Source organism: Monopterus albus, unplaced genomic scaffold (genome assembly GCF_001952655.1).
Source record: "Monopterus albus unplaced genomic scaffold, M_albus_1.0 scaffold171.1, whole genome shotgun sequence".
NCBI classification, from domain to species: Eukaryota; Metazoa; Chordata; class Actinopteri; order Synbranchiformes; family Synbranchidae; genus Monopterus; species Monopterus albus.
The window spans coordinates 241,217-261,880 of NW_018128051.1; the positions used below are offsets into that span (position 1 = coordinate 241,217).

The 20,664-nt window shown below is 41.0% G+C and overlaps 3 protein-coding genes across 3 annotated transcripts; 2 read left to right on the plus strand and 1 right to left on the minus strand.

Moving 5' to 3' along the window:
• The first annotated feature begins 36 nt into the window (after nucleotides 1-36).
• Nucleotides 37-5,069, plus strand: birc5a (baculoviral IAP repeat containing 5a). Its single transcript, XM_020615897.1, has 4 exons — nucleotides 37-239; nucleotides 1,754-1,863; nucleotides 4,023-4,140; nucleotides 4,810-5,069. The coding sequence occupies exons 1-4, from the start codon at nucleotides 132-134 to the stop codon at nucleotides 4,900-4,902; spliced, it is 429 nt and encodes a 142-aa protein (XP_020471553.1). The 5' UTR covers nucleotides 37-131; the 3' UTR covers nucleotides 4,903-5,069.
• Nucleotides 5,070-5,579: 510 nt separating this feature from the next.
• tmem235b (transmembrane protein 235b) lies at nucleotides 5,580-12,242 on the plus strand. The gene is made up of 4 exons (XM_020615942.1): nucleotides 5,580-5,777; nucleotides 5,887-5,940; nucleotides 6,057-6,194; nucleotides 11,428-12,242. The coding sequence occupies exons 1-4, from the start codon at nucleotides 5,591-5,593 to the stop codon at nucleotides 11,655-11,657; spliced, it is 609 nt and encodes a 202-aa protein (XP_020471598.1). The 5' UTR covers nucleotides 5,580-5,590; the 3' UTR covers nucleotides 11,658-12,242.
• A 1,220-nt stretch (nucleotides 12,243-13,462) lies between these two features.
• Nucleotides 13,463-20,644, minus strand: LOC109969198 (uncharacterized protein C16orf52 homolog B-like). The gene is made up of 3 exons (XM_020615922.1): nucleotides 19,524-20,644; nucleotides 15,649-15,861; nucleotides 13,463-14,723 (listed from the first exon to the last, which is right to left on the minus strand). The coding sequence occupies exons 1-3, from the start codon at nucleotides 19,627-19,629 to the stop codon at nucleotides 14,539-14,541; spliced, it is 504 nt and encodes a 167-aa protein (XP_020471578.1). The 5' UTR covers nucleotides 19,630-20,644; the 3' UTR covers nucleotides 13,463-14,538.
• Nucleotides 20,645-20,664: the final 20 nt, after the last annotated feature.

Sequence of the window (20,664 nt, forward strand, 5' to 3'; positions counted from 1 at the left end):
AAGAAGTTACGTGACGTTCGTGGTCCTCATCTACCAATCAAAACAGTCGAAGAGAATATCACAGAAATTCGAAAGCGCCTTTTAGATCTGTGATTTTAGATCGGTGACAGGTTTAGATATTTTTAAATACAATGGAGCCGTTCAACGACGAGGATATCAGAATGTACTTTTATGAGAACAGATTGAAAACTTTCGAGGGGTGGCCATTCAATGAAGACTGCAAGTGTACCCCGGAGAATGTGAGTGAACGGTTGACTTTTACTACGGTTTGGGACGCCTTTCAAGCTAACGTTAGGTTAGCTTGAAACAAGAAAACCACATATATTCCTGTGAAATCCGCTGCAAGCCTACCTTTTGGTAGTTAGCTGTAGGCCCACCGCTAACAAAAGTACAAAGGACAGATCAGTGTTAAAGAGTTAATGTAAGGTTAGCTAGCTTAAAGTCTCACCATGAAAGCTTTAAATGTATGGCAGCGTTTAAGTAATATTGCCTAGCCTAGCTAACGTTAAGTTAGATGTCAGGTTAGCCAGTGGTATTTCTCTTAAGGATCGCCCTAACTTAACTGGAAGTCAACTAACAAAGCAAATTCTTTGAACTTCCCACACACCTCCTCTAGCTCCTCAAGAGGAATCTCAAGGCATTCCCAGGCCAGTCGGGAGACATAGTCTCTCCAACGTGTTATGAAGTAAATACAGATAATTTATTAGGTGAAATGGTGGCATGTGGCACAGGGATCTTAAACCATGCTTTGTCATGTTTCTCCCAAATCTAATATTCTATCTTAACGTATTGTGTAAGACCACATCTTCCGAGGCTTTGTCCGAAAGGCGGTTGTTGTACCCAGTACTTTTTACCATACTGACTCTGAGAGATGAGACAGTCCAAGTAACTTCAAAACAGTGCTGATTTATTCAAAGGATCACAGGTAAAATTAACATTACACGCTCAGGTATCTTGCACCTCCAAACTGCACGCAGGCAGATGTAAGATGAAAGACCCTGAACCCACCAGGCCTATACATTATATCCCTTCGGTTGGGCTAGCCCCATACTACACAGAAACGTCAACCGAGACATCTCTGTTGCCAGCTTTGCAGCTGGTCATAGCAGTAGTCAAAACATGAAGCAAATCAATGTGTGTGTCTGTTGGTTAAGTGGTGTGTAGCTAAAAACATTCTCACGACCTCTAGTAACATGTCGTGGCTTAAACATAAGAACCTATTATGGCTAAGGCTACAGTTATACACGTCATAATAATAATATTAAACACCCTGTCTGCTGACAGTCATCAACTCTTCTCTCTAGTTATCCTTGACCAGATGTACCCTGTAGAAACTCATAAGCATGACTAAGCATTTAACAGTCTAACTAGACATCCTATCTCCACTAAACATTTCTAATACATAAAGTATCTATCCAATTTCTATTTGACTCAAAATACATACAACTCACAGATATTCATTTCAAAATGAACAGAAAATCAGCTTAGGTTTTTCTCAGGTTTTTGCCTGGAAAATGGCTGAAATGACTGATCGATTATCACAATTAATTATTTTTTGGATTTATGGTTTGTTAATCTGTGCATTGTTTCAATTGTGGAAGTTTTTACTTGGCAATACATGATTTATGTAACAGTAAAGTTATTGGTTTCTGTCTTACTGACTATTCAGTTAATTGACTGATCACTTCAGCACTAAATATAGGTTTGTTTGTTTTTTTTTTTATGTCATCTGCCTGTTCCTTTGTTTCTCCAGATGGCCAAAGCTGGTTTCATTCACACTCCTTCAGACAACAGCCCAGACATCGCCATGTGTTTCTTCTGCCTTAAAGAGCTGGAGGGCTGGGAGCCGGAGGATGAGCCAGAGTAAGATAACAGCAGTATTAGGCTCATGGGCCAGAAGTGCAAATAAAGACAGGAGATATGTGCAGCTTCAGTTCTCTGTCAGTTAGTTTTATCAGCTGTTCCTATTAGGAAAAGGGCAATGATTCAGTAGGGTAAAAAAGACAGCTCACTCACTACAAGCAGTAATAGAACAGAAATATAAAAACAAAGTAGGCTATAAAGTAAAATATATTATTAGCATATAGTTTTAAAGGAGCACTCCAGTGTTTTAAAGTTCCATTTCTATGCCATCCATCCATCCATCCAAAATACATACAACTCACAGATATTCATTTCAAAATGAACAGAAAATCAGCTTAGGTTTTTCTCAGGTTTTTGCCTGGAAAATGGCTGAAATGACTGATCGATTATCACAATTAATTATTTTTTGGATTTATGGTTTGTTAATCTGCTACAACTCACAGATATTCAGTTCAAAGAGAACAGAAAATCAGCTTAGGTTTTTCTCAGGTTTTTGCCTGGAAAATGGCTGAAATGACTGATCGATTATCACAATTAATTATTTTTTGGATTTATGGTTTGTTAATCTGTGCATTGTTTCAATTGTGGAAGTTTTTACTTGGCAATACATGATTTATGTAACAGTAAAGTTATTGGTTTCTGTCTTACTGACTATTCAGTTAATTGACTGATCACTTCAGCACTAAATATGGGTTGTTTTTGTTTTTTTATGTCATCTGCCTGTTCATTTGTTTCTCCAGATGGCCAAAGCTGGTTTCATTCACACTCCTTCAGACAACAGCCCAGACATCGCCATGTGTTTCTTCTGCCTTAAAGAGCTGGAGGGCTGGGAGCCGGAGGATGAGCCAGAGTAAGATAACAGCAGTATTAGGCTCATGGGCCAGAAGTGCAAATAAAGACAGGAGATATGTGCAGCTTCAGTTCTCTGTCAGTTAGTTTTATCAGCTGTTCCTATTAGGAAAAGGGCAATGATTCAGTTAAAAAAAAAAGACAGCTCACTCACTACAAGCAGTAATAGAACAGAAATATAAAAACAAAGTAGGCTATAAAGTAAAATATATTATTAGCATATAGTTTTAAAGGAGCACTCCAGTGTTTTAAAGTTCCATTTCTATGCCATCCATCCATCCATCCATTTTCCTCCGCTTATCCGGAACCGCGGGGGCAGCAGTCTAAGCAAAGATGCCCAGACTTCCCTCTCTCCAGACACTTCCTCCAGCTCCTCCGGGGGAATGCCAAGGCGTTTGGAGGTGCTGATTCTCATCCCAGCTGCTTCACACTCGGCTGCAAACCGCCCCAGTGCATGCTGGAGGTCCTGGTTTGATGGGGCCAACAGGACAACGTCATCTGCAAAAAGCAGAGACGAGATCCTGTGGTCCCCAAACTGGACTCCCTCCGGCCCCTGGCCGCACCTAGAAATTCTGTCCATAAAAGTAATGAACAGAACCGGTGACAACCGGCAGCCCTGCCGGAGTCCAACGATAGGGCGATCCTTAAGAGAAACAATACTGACTTACTGCCGGCAATGCGAACCAAGCTCCTGCTCCGGTCGTACAGGGACCGGACAGCCCTTAGCAAAGGGCCCCGGACCCCGAACTCCCGGAGCACCCCCCACGGGGCGCTGCGAGGGACACGGTCGAATGCCTTCTCCAGATCCACGAAACACATGTAGACTGGTTGGGCAAACTCCCATGAACCCTCCGCCACCCTGAAGAGGGTATAGAGCTGGTCCAGTGTTCCGCAGCTACTGGTCCATTTCTATGAAGTAATGGAACGTTTTAGAGGCGAATTTCACATAGAACAGGCAAATATGCCTCGATCATAATTTCTCATAATGAAACTTGGAGCATCTTGCTTTAGTCCCTCTCTCCCAGCTAAACAGCCATGCTCACTTTCTGTTAAAACCTTGTAGTTGTGTGTGTGTAGATTAGCACTAAATGTTTCATTCATTTGGAGGCAGTTAAATACCTTCATCATCTCACCTCTTTGAGACATGGTGATATGAACCAACGTATTCATTGAGTGCTGTCATTCTCAGGTCCATTTTGCTTGGTACAGTATACGTTCTTTAGATGTGTGTGTGTGCACCAGTTTGCCCATGATCTTCACTGCTTTACAGTTTTTTTTTTTCTTCATCATGACCTTGTTTTTGTTGCCAGAAAGGAGCACCAGTCTCATTCACCATCCTGCTACTTCATCGCCCTGAAGAAGAAAGTAGAAGAACTGTCTGTGGAGGAATTCATCAAGCTTCAGAAGGAGAGACACAAGTCCATCATTGTATGTTCTTCTGAGGACACCATGACTGTCACATTACATACTTACATAATGAATTTAAAGCTGCATTAACTAGCTTCTCCCCTTAAATTTTGACCATTCGGGGCAAAGTGAGAGTCAAAACAAACTTGAGGAATATACCCTCCTCTTCTCCCTCCGCTCATCTTTCCCCTTACTGTCCTGTCTTGAAAATACACCATACTGTATGTGGTCACAACAGCCGGAGACATTTGTAGCAGTCAGGTAGCGCAGCAATAATAACCAGCTCCAGAGCTAATGTATACAGAATATAGAGCCTGTGATTTCCTGTGGCACTGCAGCCATACAATGTCAAATAGAAGTTTACATTTTAGCAATATACATGTCAAACATTGTTTGTAGTGGATGATTTATCCAAATTTGTGCTAAAGCTCAGTTAATGCAGCTTTAAGTCAGATTAAAGTATGCCACTGCCATCATATGTTTTTTTTCCCTAAAACCTCTTAAAAATCTTTTCCTATAATATGTTTTTTCCCTAAAACCTCTTAAAAATCTTTTCCTTATCTTTTTTGGTTCATGGACACATCTGAATTAGTTGCACAGCAAAACTGACATCTGCAAAATGTTAGTTCCTGTGAGAACATGAAACCTTGCTGTCATTTCTGATTCAGAGTTCATTTTCTCCACTCACAGAGCAAATCCTGTAAAGAGGCTGTCACCAAGTTTGAAGAGGCAGCTAAATTAAGAAGAGCAGAAATCATAAAGACAGCCATGGGAGAAGAGTGACGCCAGAGATGATGCTGATGAATGAGATGGGTGATGTGTGAGAGATTCATTTTGTCTGACGGGGGACTGGTCTGAGAACCCATGTTGCTCCATATCTCCTCTGTAATGTATCTGTGATGTTTTTTGTGTGCTCAGTTTTTACCCATTAAACTTGTACTTTGAGGTCACCACACTGTATATTGTTTGCTAGTTATTTTTAATGGATGTGTATCCTGCTTTGAAATGAGAAAGTTTCACAACCCACATACCCGCAAGCCTGCCTTTGTTTTTCACAACAAAACTATTTTGACATTTCCTAAACTTAAATTGAACGTTTCAGTCCTGTGTTGCTTATGTACTAAACTGGTATAAAACTGAGAATGTATATGATCGTCCTCATGTACTTGCATATATTTCGTCATATCCATGATATTTTGCGTAAACGTGCGCGCCTCAAGTCCCTCCCAGACGGCCACAGCTGCTCTTCAGCCAGGCTGCATTCATGTGCAGATATGACGAGACTCATCCAGACAAAGATAAGTTGATCGCCGTCTCTGTCCTTTAGGTTTTAATCCCCCCTCGACAGGAAAGCATTTGGATAACCTTAATGGTGCTTTTGGCACCTGCAAGTACATCGTGGGTTTTTATGTCGCATCCCATAATTTGCGCGTAAAACGTTAGAAGCCATCACAGTGAACCAAACATTCGCATGTACAGGATGAAGGTAAGCTTCGGGCCTCTAGTTATTACAGCTGGTATCTGTGGGTTTTTGAGTTTCGCCTTTTTGGCGATTTCCCTCGGAACCGAGTATTGGTACATCATAGAGATGAATCCTGTGAACATGAGCGACTTGGAGGACCTGAGCTCCCACTCGGGGCTGTGGAGTGTCAGCGAAGGTAGATTCATGCTCTTCCATAACTTTGTTCCATGCCTGAGAGTGTCTGACTGATGGAGTAACGTTGCATATGTAACTTGTGCTTCTCCTGTCTGAACCATAACAACCAGGTGGTGGTTCATTGACAGTGGACTACTACTCTGAGACTGAGCTGCACATGCTGAGTGAGTCTCTCTTTCAGCTTTGATGAAAGATACTCTGCTAATGACGTTTCACTGTAAAACAGCCACAGATGCTTCATAATCCATCAGTTTTTGTGTGCATCTCTGTTTATATGCAGACATACACAGTGCAATAGTGGTGGTGCTCCCTGTCAGCCTGCTCCTGCTGCTGTTTGGAGGCATCTGTGGACTGGTCAGCTCCCTGGCTCGAAGCCCTGTCCTCCTCATCGCCACTGCCTCCTACTTCTTCATCTGCAGTAAGTAGAGGTTCTCTTTTAGCTGTCTTGTCACTGTATCCATCGTCACACTTCAGATGTTTGGTATTTTATCAGCCTTTCAAGAGAGATCTATTAAAACCACAATGCCCGGTGGCACTGACAAGTTGAATCAATATTATTAGTGTACCTGTAAGCCAAACCTTAAAATAGGGCAAAAAGATGGAGCAGGGGTGAGTAAGCCCCATCTCCACAGTGTGGACAGTGAAGACTGTGCCTGTGTTTTCTTTCCTGAACATAATGCATCCCTTACCACATTTAAGATTCAGTGGTGGTTGAAGCATTGAAATTGCACATTACAGCAGCTAAGTTGTAGAAGATAAGGCGTTAATAAAAATGACAGATTATATCACAGAGCAAGATGCAAGAGGAAGGTACGCACCAAGGTAATTCTGCTTCGGATCATTTACCTCAACGTTAAAACTAAGAGCCAAATAGATGTTGGTATAAATGAGAGAAGAGTCAATCGTCTCAACACGTTGATGATTATTTCTTAAGATGGCTGTTAGGTGAGGAGCAGGGACTGTCCTCACTCACTTTTTTACATAGTGAGTAACTCACTAAGTTACATAGTGTGGCTTTAAGTCAAAGAACGCTTATTAGATCACAATTAATAAATAATAATATAAGCTACTGTAATATAAAGGACCCTTTGCAACTACATTTTTTCTCTTGACGTTTTAGTTGTCCACTTCTACAACCATTCTCCAATAAGAACAAATTGAAAACCAGTGGAAGGAATGGTGGAATACATATGGACAGAATGTGGTGGTGAAGCAACGTCATGTGGTTAATGTGAGCACATAGGAACATTTGATGTGCCGGGCGGAAATTGACCTCTGTTATAGTTATTGACCTGATGTGGCCAGAGGGCCTGCAGCTTATTACCACCCAAGACTGACTGGCTGTTTAATTTGGCCATATTGGTTAAGTGTGTGTGTAGCTGCTCTCCCTTCTGTTACATCATAAGTTCTCCCTGTACTCTGTCAGATGGGTTATGAGAACCTTTATTGGTCTGTGGGGTGACACAAGAGTGAAGCAAAATTGCATTGGAAGCATTTGCATCTAATGTTTTGGATTTCTCTTCACATTGCTTGTGTGGGGCAAGATGAGGATAAGGCCTCCTGAAACCTACACACACTGGGACCTCTGCTCAGTGGTTCACATGGGCCACAAAAAGATAAGATATCAAATATATGCAGTAAACAGACAAAGGATTTAACATATGGCTTTTAGACATATGAAAGAAAATAGTTGTCTGTTAAAAATCTTATCAATGTATCTAATGCTGCAAAACCCTAATAATAGTGTTCATAATAGATGGGTTATCTCTATGAAAGGAATGAATGAATGAACACACCATTATTATGTCTTTTGGTGTGTGTGTGCGTGTTCAGAGTCTGTGCTACAAAATAAACTATGTGGATAAAGAAGAGGACAGAACCACAGCTGGTAGTTACAGACAAACAGTGTTTGTTTCTTGGCCAAAAGTAAAATAATGTTCAGGTTACAGCTATAACTACATACATCTACTTCGGCTAAGATGTTATAAAGATCCATCAACAAGAATAACAAACATTAATGAAGTATTTCTTTCTCTTATTATATTCCTGCCCCATTTACCCAGCTTAATAACTGATGATCAAACAAATAAAGTCAGTCTGGGTTATTGGGAGAGTTAGCTATGTTTACACTATTATGTTGATCAGGGAATTTGGAGTAATCAAGTTATTTGTGTGCACATAAACCAAATGTCTGAGCATCTGGCTGAGCTCTTCCCCCTGGATCTGTTGGATGCTGCCCCACCAGTACCTTGTGACCTCTCTGAAGAGGAGCTTGTCATCAACAGTGGTGGAAGAAGTACTCAGATCCTTTACTTAAGTTAAAGTAGCAATACAACAGTGTATAAATACTCGGTTACAAGTTAAAGCTACTTAAGTAAAAGTACAAAAGTATAAGCATCAAAATATACTTCAAGTACTAAAAGTAAAAGTGCTCATTATGCAAAATGGCACATTTCACATTCCTGTATCATATTATTGTATTATAATTACTGATGTATTATTGTGCACATCACATTTAATGTTGCAGCTGATAAAGGAGGAGCTAGGTTTAACCAGCTTATATGAATATAATTTGAATTACCGCTGGGTAGCTTGTGGATTTTCCACCACAGATCAATGAGGTCTCATAATTATACTGTATTTTTTGTATTAATTTGGTAATAAAAAGTAACTGTAGTTAAAAATTCAATGTAGTGAAGTAAAAAGTACATTATTTACCTCTAAAATGTAGTAAAGTCCAAGTATGAGATAACAGAAAATGAAAACACTCAAAGTACAAATACCTCAAAATTGTACTTAAGTACAGTAGTTACTTTCCACCACTGGTCATCAATAAACACTTACTCAGAAAGAGACTTTATAGTTTATGTATAAAGCCAGGAACAATGTATTACCTGGTGGAATTCAAAAACTATTTAATGAAAGGGAAGGGGGATACAATTTAAGGGGTCAGTTAAATTTAAAAATTCATGCTATACGTACAACCAAAAAAAGATTTTGTATTTCCATAAGTGGGGTAAAACTATGGAATAATTTAAGTGTGGACATAAAAAATAGTAATAGAATTGACGAGTTTAAACATAAATATAAAGGTATGTGTCAATCAAGATATATGCAAGAACAGGCTTAATGATTAACCAGATGGAACATTGTGGGTGTGGTGTATGAATGTTAACACTTTGTAATAATTCTTTAGTATATTACTTGTGTGGTGTAGAAGATAATTATCTATGTAGAGATACTGCTTGCAAACCAATGATGGTAAGATGATGTCATGGGGTAGGACTGGATAAGTCTGACTTCTTCCTACTTCGTTCAAGCATGTACTAGGTATAAGCAAACTGATATTGGATTAGCATTTGCTGGATATGTGTGAAATTACATGTGTTGACATATCAACTGTTTTACATGCTTGAATGAATAAATCAAATCAAATCAAATCAATAGTCTCCCTTTAATAAGCAGCACATGGAAATGTGAGCAATATGATAAAGGCTTGAATTAGGCGCCTTGTGAACTAGTTGATTCTCTAACTGGGTCTTCGATGTTCCTGACATGTCTCATCGCCCTGCTTGTCATTCAGCCTTAAAATTATATTCCTGTTTGATTTAATTACACTCTGGACTCTGGATTTGTCAGTTACAATCTAATACCTGAGCATCTTCAGAGTGCCACCTCAGTCAGAGTGTGTTACATTAATAAAACCCCAACAAAGGGGCTTCTACAAAGTACTGAGTTAAGGGTCAACACTTTTAGAAAGGTGAGATTTCAGTTTTTGAATTGTAATACATTTGATACAAATGTTAAATAGTTTTCACTTTGTCATTTTGGGTTATTGAGCACAGATTAGTGGGTAAAATGGCACCATTAGTCAGTTAATATTCAACACAATAAATACAAAAAAGAGAAAAGGTTTGAACACTTTCTGAAGCGACTGTGCATATTTAACTGAAAAAAAAGCTGATCATTTGAATTTCTTTGATTTGCATCTTCATTCTAATGTCGCAGCTTCTTATCTTACCAACCATTAAACAGCCTGATGAGTATTTGTCCCTGCAGGGCTGTTTAAGTGTTTCCTTTCTGCTTCAGTTTTCGTGAAATTGGTGTTTGGAGGAAGGTTTCTTCTGATATGCACTTACAGAGTGCCTCAAAGCTGTTTATGCCAAAAGCAGAAATGCATAATGTCCTCTTTAATATTGTGTAAATTCTGACATATGTTATTATTCCTGTTGCTGTCTATGCAGTGCCTACTTTATAATTACAGCACCAGGACAACAAGGGGTAAAAGCAGACAAAATATCAAAATGTTAGTTGAAATATAGTTGTTACAATTGATTTTTTTGAAGTAGAAGCAATAGTAATAGTACTTTTAGTAGTTGTGACTTAAAGAAACATTTACTGATATTATTGATTAATCTGCCAATTATTTTATCAGTTAATCATTTGATCTATAAAATGTGAAAAAATAGTGTAAACTGACTACAGCCATGCTAGCAGCTCTTTGAGAGTGTACTTAGACACAGCAGTGATTTGAGCTAAATGCTAACTGCCTACTAATATTCTTATATAACACTCTCACTATCAGTAAGGTTAGCCAGTTAGCATGCTAGCATTAGCACTAAAAGATAGTACATTAATGTCTGGGCCAAATTTCATGACAGTCCTTCCAGTTGTTGACATATTTCTGTGTGGACCAATATAGCGCACCAACCAACAGACTGATAACCCACCATTGCCACGTATAGAACGACACCACATGACTGTCTTAAAAGGCCAGTTTCTCAGTTTGCTTGACTGTTTGAATATTATAGAAGATAAAGAAAAACAGAGAATCATCACAATTATGAAGCTTGTACCAGTGAGTATTTGAGTGCATGATTGATCAGCTATTTGTTTCTACTGTAGTACTAGTAGTAGTAGGAGTCCTCCTCTCTGCCTATACATTAAGCTGTGTGAGGCAGTTTCTGGTCTGTTTCTCTGTCCATGGTGTTTCTCAGCCTCTCTGCTCTTCCCGCTGAGCTGCATAAAAATTAGACATCAGATGCAGCTTCCTCATCATTACAAGCGCGTAGCACCTCAGGGTGTAATCGTAAAATGATTATTAGTCCCACCCTGGGCAGCCTCTGTACTCCACTTGCATCCTCTTAAAACCAGTAGCAAGCCATCAAAAATGAAAAGCGTTTCCAATAGCAACACTATCAAACTTGTGCGGACTAGTTGTGTGTTTGTGTGTCTCAGTCTAGTCTCTGATGACTTGGATATTGTGTAAGCAGACAACCCATGCGTCACGTATTTCCTGTCACACAGTATGAGATTTTTAGGTAGATAATGGCTCTGTGTTATTGTTGTTTTATTGATCGGCTCTCAGCACAGCACTCTGACTGCAAGGAATTTCTTGGCTGAAGATTTTTAATGTATAAAGCAACAATTTTAAAATAAAGGATCTTAACAGATTTTTTTTTTTTTTTTAATCCGAGCAGATGGGTTATAAAATTAGGCCTATGTGATGTTTCAATATGTTCTACCCCAAAACATTCAGGTTTTGTATCTGTGACTTTCACAAATCAGACTCTTTCTGTGTGAGTTTGGAAACCCAGTAATAATCTTATATCTCTTCTCCATATATGTTTGTAATGGGTCTCTCTGTCCAGGTCAGCTGACCCTGTGTGGCGTGAGCCTCTACATCATCTACTCATATAAGGCTCTGGCTGAGACAGAAAGGCTGGTGGGGCCAGAAGGTCTGGCCTACATCCACACCTCCTTCGGCTGGTCTCTGGGGATGGCGTGGCTCTCCTACAGCCTGGAGCTTCTCAGCGGCGTACTCCTGCTCACAGCTGCACAAATAACCAAGGTGCAGCACAGCAGTCCTGCCATAGCCTGACACAAGCCTCAGCCATGGATCCAACACTTTCAGGAGGGGGACCAAGTTATGCTGAACTATATGTACACATGGGACAACAAACAGTCAGGGACATTGCAGGCATGTGGTGAAGGCTTTGATAAAATACAAAAGTTGAACTAAAACATTATGCACATAAATTGTTTTATAAGTTTAAAGTCCTTACATCTGCTTCTGATTGGAGTTTGGCATCCTGGTGATCTACAGCAAAGTGGATTCATCAACTTAAATTTGTCCAATTACACCCTCTTGTGGTGAGAATGGAAGTGGCTACTCGTATCCACCGTGGAGCACACGGCAGTGCCGATTGGCACGCAGGAGTAATGTAATCTGTGCCAAACTCAACTGCCAAGATTATATTTATGATAAATTTTGTGACTTTAAATCTATGGATACACGTTTCTCAGTAACCCCCAGAGTCATTTCATGTACTGTAAGCTGTACTTGTTGATTTAAAGGTTTAGTGTTACATCACCACAAGTTAAACCAAAAAGTGTGGTGTGTCTGCCTTTGTATTACTTACAGCATGAGGACCGAAACCTGTTAACACACTCACACTGTGGGGACTCGGCCATCCTTGTGGGGACTAGCTTCTGGTCCCCGCAAGGAAATCACTGAATTTTAGGGTGGCAACATGGTTCAGGGTTAGGTTTTAGGCAAGTAGTGGTTATGGTTAAGATTAGGATAAGTCTACAGGAAATGAATGCAAGTCAATGTAAAGTCCCCACAAGGAATGAAGACACAGCATGTGTATATGTATGTGTGTGTGTCACTGTTCTACCTTAGTAGCATGTTTTACTGAGAACATGTAATGTCTGTTCCATGTGACTGCAGCATCATTTTATAGTTTGAGGTCATTGATCTGAATGCCTAGGTCCCATGTTCCTTCAGTCAGTGACTGTATTATCCAGTGTTTTTGTTAGCAGTTTACCCATTTTCAATGAGATCTCTATATAATACAGTTTGTTAATAATGCTGGTGTAAAATTACTTGTATGCATCAATCATATCTAAATGGCATTCTATGACCTAGAATCTTGCTCCTAATGTGCACATACAACATGCCTTCATACAGGCCTAAGACCATCTTTAAATTCTCTGATTTGCTATTAAATAAAAACTACATCTCTCATAGATGCTATTTAAAGTATTTGAATAAGTGTATAAATCAAATGTATATCGTTCCGCATGTATGCCATGGTTATTTAAATTAAGCTATTTTCCACTGGGGTGAGAGAAAAGAATCGCTTTGTGGTATCAGAACCAACGTCTCCCTCTTCTCCTGCTTTGCTTGTTGCCAATGAAAACATTGGCAAAAAGAAAAAAGTTAAACAGTAGATAGACAAATGTAGCAGGGTGCGACATGACCTTAAACACACGCCTGGATTTCTGCTGTTGTTGCTCATAGCATAACACACATCACTAAATACTTTAAGATGTTTCCATGGCAACCTAAACATCCAGTGCATCCCCACAGACACAGGAGGAAAAGCATGAAACTGCTCCAAAGAGACTCTGCTGATGAACACTAAAGACAAAAACATCAGATGAACGTTGTGCACTCGAAAGTATCATCTGTGAACAAAAATGGATCAGTGTATTTTCTTTAGCTCTAACCTTGAAATTTGACTTTATCAAGTAAAATACAAAGGACTACCACAGTGGTAACGCAGCTCTGCCTCTGCTGATTCTCCGTATTTCTGTGTGATGTTTGTCCTTCTGCTTAGAAACTCTCAGCATTACGACTGTTCATGACAAACATTGTTAAAACAAACTGGTGAGACGATCACTGTTCCAGCGAGTCATTTTTAATAAGATGACATCTTCCATGCTCATTCACAAATGTCACAGTGCTTCTAGAAAAGAACAAACTGGCTGTTGGTTCATTTAGACAGAGATGAAGTAGCCATCAACATCCCAGCTGTATGAAACTAATTGGATTCAGTCCTGATAGTGTTTAAACTACAGTAAATGCTCAAAAAGGTGAATAATACATTCACAACATCACTAAAAATTATCTGCAACAGAGACCAGAAAGGGGTTTGACCTGTTGACGCGGGTCTCGCTGCTGATCCCGACTGCGGAAGGCTTAATCTAACAAAAAGGAGTCAGACTGACAGGCCGCTCTGGTTAGGTGTTGCTGATACCCCATTTTATATTCCAGTTTTGCATGTCCAGACTTGTACATTTGATGCCAGGACACTAAAAACCTCACACTTAAAACATACTGTAGTTATTTTAAGGTTAACAGCTCTTTAAGGCAAAGCGATCCACAATATAGCTGCATGGCAGGGAAACTTTAAAAAAAAAAAATACTGCTTCAAAAGAAATAGCTGAACAATTAAATAAAATGTGCAGAGAAAAAGATATCATGGTATACCTTACAAATAGCTTCATGTCAGGGACCTGGAGTCCATGAAAAAGGATGTGACTGGCCAATATCTGGTGCTGTGGCCAGCATCCGCTCCTACGTGCATCATGGGTGATGGGATCAAAGGAGCAATAAATATCCAATATCTGTAATTAATTTTTAAGATGACTTATAACACAACAGGGTGGCATTCAGAGTCCTCCTCATCATGGTTTTTAGTATTCTCCTGTGTGCTCACCATTTCACAGTCACTGAAGACGAGGGCCACCTCAGAGCTCTCCACGCCTGCTCAGACAGATGGATCGCACAGATTTCAGCACCACTTAAGAGCATTGTAATAATTCATCCACAAGGAAAAACCACTAACGGGTGCTTCCCAGTGTAGCCGCACTTCGACGATACTCGCGACAATGCGACGGAGAGGTCAGTTCTAATGAAATCTGTCTCCAGTGGCGTTTCTCCAAAGACCCACAAAAAGAGGAGGGAGGGTGTGTCAGCCAGGCAAACATACCTTCCCAGCGAACAGCAGGCCCACTATGGTGAAGAATATGGACAGAACGAAGAGTACATAGGAGGAGCCCACCACTGTGTTGTTGGGCAGCTTATAGGGCTGTCCTCCGACCTCGTTAATGTAGAAGCCGATTGGGAATATGAGAGCAGCCATGCAGAACAGGACCACTACAACAGAGAACAAAACAGGAGGGAGAGGAGAGCATTAATATCTCCTCTGGGGCAGAGGCAGGCAGAGCTCAAGTACTAACTTGTAGCCCAGGGGGGCATGTGGAAAGATAACGGAGTAGCTCAGCTACTTGAAAACACAAACTACAATTCTAATTTTAAAAATTAGAATCCACATAGTGGACACTGACACTTCAATATCTGTAAGTGTGAAATGAAAACCTGTTAGTAAGAAAGCAGATAAGTAGAAACGTGAAGAGTGATGGATAAATTGTTGTAATAGACAGCAGTAATAAATACTTAGATAAAAATAATGGATAAACTGTTGAAGTGCCTAAAGTAACAGATAAATAAGTTTGAGCTTAACCCCATGGTTGAAATAGTTACCTAAGCGTAATGGGTGATATTGGTCTTTATCAAAAGGTACTGGATAAAGCTGAACCCACTAAAACTCTGGATAAAGCAGGCTAAAAGTAATAAGTTACCTACCTACCTACCTGGATAATTATCAGCTAAACGTAACAGATAAATGGCTCTATTAGCTAAAATGGAGGGATAGCTGCACATTTCTCATAAATGAACAGCTGCAAAATGGACACAGGCCAGTTATGTTTACCACTCCAGCAGATGTTTGATGATTTACATATCAAAGTAGGAGGACACATACATCCTGTCTTCTAATGTGGAACATTTGATGCTTGTGTTTTTCTCTCAGTTTTAAAGTCGTCACTTCCTGTTGGCTGACAACTGCTCTCCATCCTGAGTGTCATTTGCAAAAAGAGAGAAAAACAGCGATGTCTGCTTGTAGTGTGGAACGGACACTGTACGGATATGGAGGTGCATTTCTTCTAAACATTTTGACATATTCAATCTGGAAACTATCAAATCCCACTGGCTGAAATGAAAAGTGACAATAAATGCCTACTCCCTGTGAAAGCAATCCATCGGGCGTATCGGGCGGCCTCGTGGTGCCAGTGTGACATCACCAGTAGGCCACAGCTGACGGTGAGGGACATGATGCCCAGGATGATGAAGAAGAGCGCGGTGATCCACTCAGGAGGCAGCTTTGGGGGGATGCAGGTCCGGCGTCGACCGTGGATGGTCTGGCACTGCCGGACCAGACCCACGGTCAGAGAGCCTGCGTGGAGACGGACACGAAAGATGAGGTTTGAGTGTCAACTGCAGGGAAAGCGCTGCATTGACTGTACAGAAAATCCAAGTGCAGACAATCAGTAAGTCAACACTGTGAAAAGTATTCAGCCGTTTGTGGTGCAGCACACACCAGAGTCTGTTAAACACAGAATATAACGATTAACCAGTGCTATATACTGATTCTTAGAGGTCTAACTGTGATTAACATCACTTGTATGTTGACTTTGCCTCAAAAACCTCCAAGGAGTCTCCGATTTCCCTCAGAGACCAGGGCCAGAGGCACCTGTTGGTATGGAGAGAGACCAACCTCCTGTCTCCCAAAGCCTGGTGGGCGCTGTGATGTCTGCATATAACACACAAACATGTGAAGCCAAGCAGAGACAGCATCTGCTCTATGCTGCATCGCCCCACCAAACCTCGGGTGTGTACACTTATAAAAATCAATGCCCAATTCACATTCTCCCACCTCTTCTTTTTCTTTTGTCTCCTTCATTTCTCACAATTATCTCCCAACAAGCAGAAGAAAAATCCAGTCAGAGCAATTTAAATTCAGTGAATGTAGAATTAGGATAATTGTCATGATGACCAAAATTACATGTGACCTGCATCACAGTGAGAGAAGCACTGAACGCCTTTTAATTAGAAGGGAACTACAATAAGCTGCTTTCGAACCAACACCTGGTACTTTAAGCCATCAAGAGCGTGTCATTTACTTGTTTTTTTCTGGCTAATGTGTAAAAGATGCAAAACTATGGACCAAAAAAAAAACATGCAAATCATTTGTAGGTATTCTTCCTGCTCATTCCACTGAACAAGTAAGTCCGGTCAGTTTTTGCATTAGAACAGTGGGAACAGATTTTGAATCCTAAGAAAATTCTAACAACATTCTAACTTTTTAAATGCTTGATGTTAAATATTTAATGCCATGGAGAAGCTTCAGTTCTCATACCAGGACCAGGCTAATGAGAACATCAGACCTGAGCCACATCCTCCTGCAGGCTGACCTATTCCTCCTAAACGCAGGATATCCTGTTCTCTCTCAGTGCATCCTTTCAGAGAGGCTATGGCATTTTAGTGAAAGATAAGGGGGCAGTAAATAACACACTTGTACAACACAAAAGAACGACTACAGTAGGAATATGAACAGCAGGTACAACGAACTAAAGTGTTGATGTCACAGGTGGTTGGATTCTAAATGATGCACATTCACCGTGAACTTGGGCTTATTAGATTCGAAAAGGGATTACGGCCCCGTAAAAATGTTGAGCTCTGACTTTTATCTCAAAATTCTGACATAAAAGTCACAACTCAGTTTTTCACAGTGGCCCTATTCCCATTATTAATGTAAAGAAAATGTTTCAAGTTTGCATCGTATAAATCTAGAAGTCCAACTAAATAGATTTGTCAGGGCTGAGCTAAGTGTGATGTTTCCGACTTCTGCGTACACACTAGGCACTTGTGGCCAAACTGAAATACGTCACGACTGAGCCGGAGGAGCCTTAACTCTCCAGGTGGAACACATTACTCTCCTAGGAGGCCTAATTAAAAGTAACACATCATTTCCAAACAACATTCCCTGCCTTCGGGTAATAACTATGTGGCTAATTAAACAGGAGCAAAAGGCATTTAGTTCACTCAATAAAGTCATTTCACACCACTGTGTACTGTGGAGAACAAAAGGTCAAACCCTCAGCATGAGCTGCTCTGAACACTTTTGGACTACGCTCATTGATAAAAACTATATTTGGTGCATGGGTACTCATTTTATTATGCAACAAAATACAGTTTGATATGCATTTGACTTGCAGCCACAGCCAGAGTCGTTTTATTTATTATGGTTTTTATTCAATCCTGTAATAACCACTCAGCACGCCTGTTGCATGCTTATCTCTGCTCCACTGTAGCATTAGGGTGGAGGCTGACAGGCAGCTGTGCACATACTGTAGTGGTACCGTTTGTCTGTTGCATTAGGCTTTAGACTTTGCGTCTGAATATTACGAGGTATGAGGACTTAGGGATTTCATCAACTTTAATTATTGGATCGACTGTCCAATCAATGATACATCTGGCTCCCCATAAAAGATAATTATTGGCTGAAGTATAATCATACTGGTCATAACTACACATTTAATTTCACCAAGAACAACTGCTGTTGATATCAGATGCCATTAATAAAATGTTCACTAAGTAGACTGCACAGTGGCACTGTGGTTAGCACTGTCGCCTTACAGCAAGAAGGGCTGCGAGTTCGAACCTGGTGGGCGACTAGGGCCTGTGTGCCAGTGTGCTGTAGTTTAAAAGGGAATTCCTCCTTTCACATTGTGAAAGGTAAGGTCCGTTTACAGACTTTTACTACTGTTTAAACGTTGTAGAAACCTTTTGTGTCTCCAGAGGGGGCTGTGTGACGTTTGACAAACTGCCTCAAGTTGACGTCACCTGAGTCAGAGTCAGCTGGGACTAGAGAAGTCTGAAAAACAGTCACAGAAATGAGCGTAGCAGGCATCTGTAGCCTCCTCCTCATCTCTGCATGAGGTTAGTGGCTCAAGGGCTACATTAGCCACTACAAGCAGTGTAGCATTGTGGGTAATGTAAGCACCAGAACAACTGGCCATCATGATTCTGACACTAAAATAAGAGTACAATGGTAAACTGGTAGAGCACTCGTTCAAACACTCAAAACCCATTATGAAACTAGATTTCAGAGCCTTTGCAGTGCACCGACAGTGTATGTCCTGTAGAAGTGGCTACACAGTACTCAACAGGTCCACAGCTGTGTGTATTACCAAACAAAAGTCCAGTTGTTTTTAAGGCCTGTCAAAGTCTCTTTTGTTTTTAACTATATCATTTGGATTTCATGCATGTGTCTGTAAAGCCTCTCAGTCATGGACTTGTTTGCAGTAACTCAACTACAACTGGGCTTTCATGCATCTTTTAACAGCTGTTTAGGGCTACAAACACTGATCCATTTCAGGGCGGCCCCACAGGAGGACAATGGAAAAATCCTTGTCCACAGCCTTGTGCTACAGTAGCCCTGCCACTAGGTCATCCTTACCCCAGTCAATCGGAGCTGTGGCACAATAAGGACAAACATAAACACGTATTCACACAGTGCATTCACTCACAAACCTGCTGCTCCTGGTATCTGGTGTTAACAGTCTGAGGAACTCTTGGAAAAAGTATCTGAACATGTCAGGGCAGAGGGCGACATCTGCAACATAACCTGATCCTTTCAGCCATCGCAACCTTGGGAATTTGGTTACATTTTTTTTTACCTTTGCTCGGCCCCAGGAAGCAACACATGGTGCTGAATTTAAAGAAAACTTAAGAGAAAAGAGTTTGTTCTTCTTATCTCTATCCTTTACCCTTGTGGACAGGCTGCTTTCACTACCAACAGCCCACAAACTAACGCCAAAGCCTGTGATGGTGTTGTTTCCTTGTAATTGGTCACAAGCCAACAACACAGAACCACTGCTCTGACGCGATCTATGTAACCAAACTTTTAAAACTATGTTTTATGCAAGCCTTTATTGTCCCACCGATATCCAGAAGCTGGGGTCTTATCGGTGCATATAAACAAGTAAAAAAAAAACCTAACTTTTTCTGCACAAAACAATGCGGGAGTGGAGCAAAGTGCCGCCAGCGACCTACCAGCGGATTCCCCAGTGTTGATCCAGTCCGGGTTGGCGATGCTGGCGATGGCGAAGATGTCCGCAGCAAGGAAGAGACATCCTGATATCACAGTGAGTTTATCCATTTCGGGTGTCTTCGGGCCTCTATCTCACCTGTCGTTAAAGGGAGACGGGACATTTAGAAGCCAGTAACCTTAAGCCCTCATCGCATGCCCCATCCTCCTGGCAAGGTTTGCGGTGATGGTGACGGGGTCTCTTTGGTCCACGGTTTGTTCCCACGTCATGCTTGATCCCAGGCGGGTAGACATTGGCGTCTCCTCAGAATATTCCCTTTTATTGATGCCCCAACAGCTGTTCCTGCTTTGACCTGCTGGATCTCCTCCAGCCCATGCGGAGAAGGACGGGACCGCTTCCCGGGTTCATGGATCACCTCAACTCCAGATGCTCCACCACATCCCGGGGATAGTTGCACAAGGCGAGTTGAGAAGCCACTGAAATCGGCTGTGTAGCTTATACTTTGGTGACTAATTAATTCTCCACCAGTCAAATAGGTTCACGCATACAGCCGACTTATTTCCCGAGTCCGCACGGAGCCCCCTTCTTTCCTGTGGACGGACACACACGGAAAACGCCGCCCATGCTCACATCAAAGCGCATTCATGGAGCTTCGGGTCTCCACGATAAGAGGTGAAACTCCGTCACTTAAGCGCTTTAAAAACATTCCTGACGACGCTGTCCTCTCGTAATGGAAACTAGAATCCCGTCACTTCGCGTCTCAGTGTCTGTGGAAGTCAGCTCTCGCGAGAAAATCCGTAATCAGGCGATGTTCCTCTCACCTTTGGCATCGCCATAAATTATTCAAGCAGTAATTTAAGAGAGTCACCAGAACACCTGTGGGCACTCTGCAATTAAGATTACACCCCCGCTGTGTTACATTCAAGATCTACAGCTTTTGTATTCTGACAGCTAAAACTCTGGTCCACTCACTTTCTCTGGAGCTTTCAGATGAATTACACAATTCTCATGAGCAGATTGAGTTTGCTTCGTTACCGCATATCAAATTATTTAAACTGTCAGTGGTTTTTAGACTTCTTATCCATGATGAGTTCATTCTCTCAGATTCAGCCAAGCAAGTAAAAAAAAAAACAATCAAAAGAAAA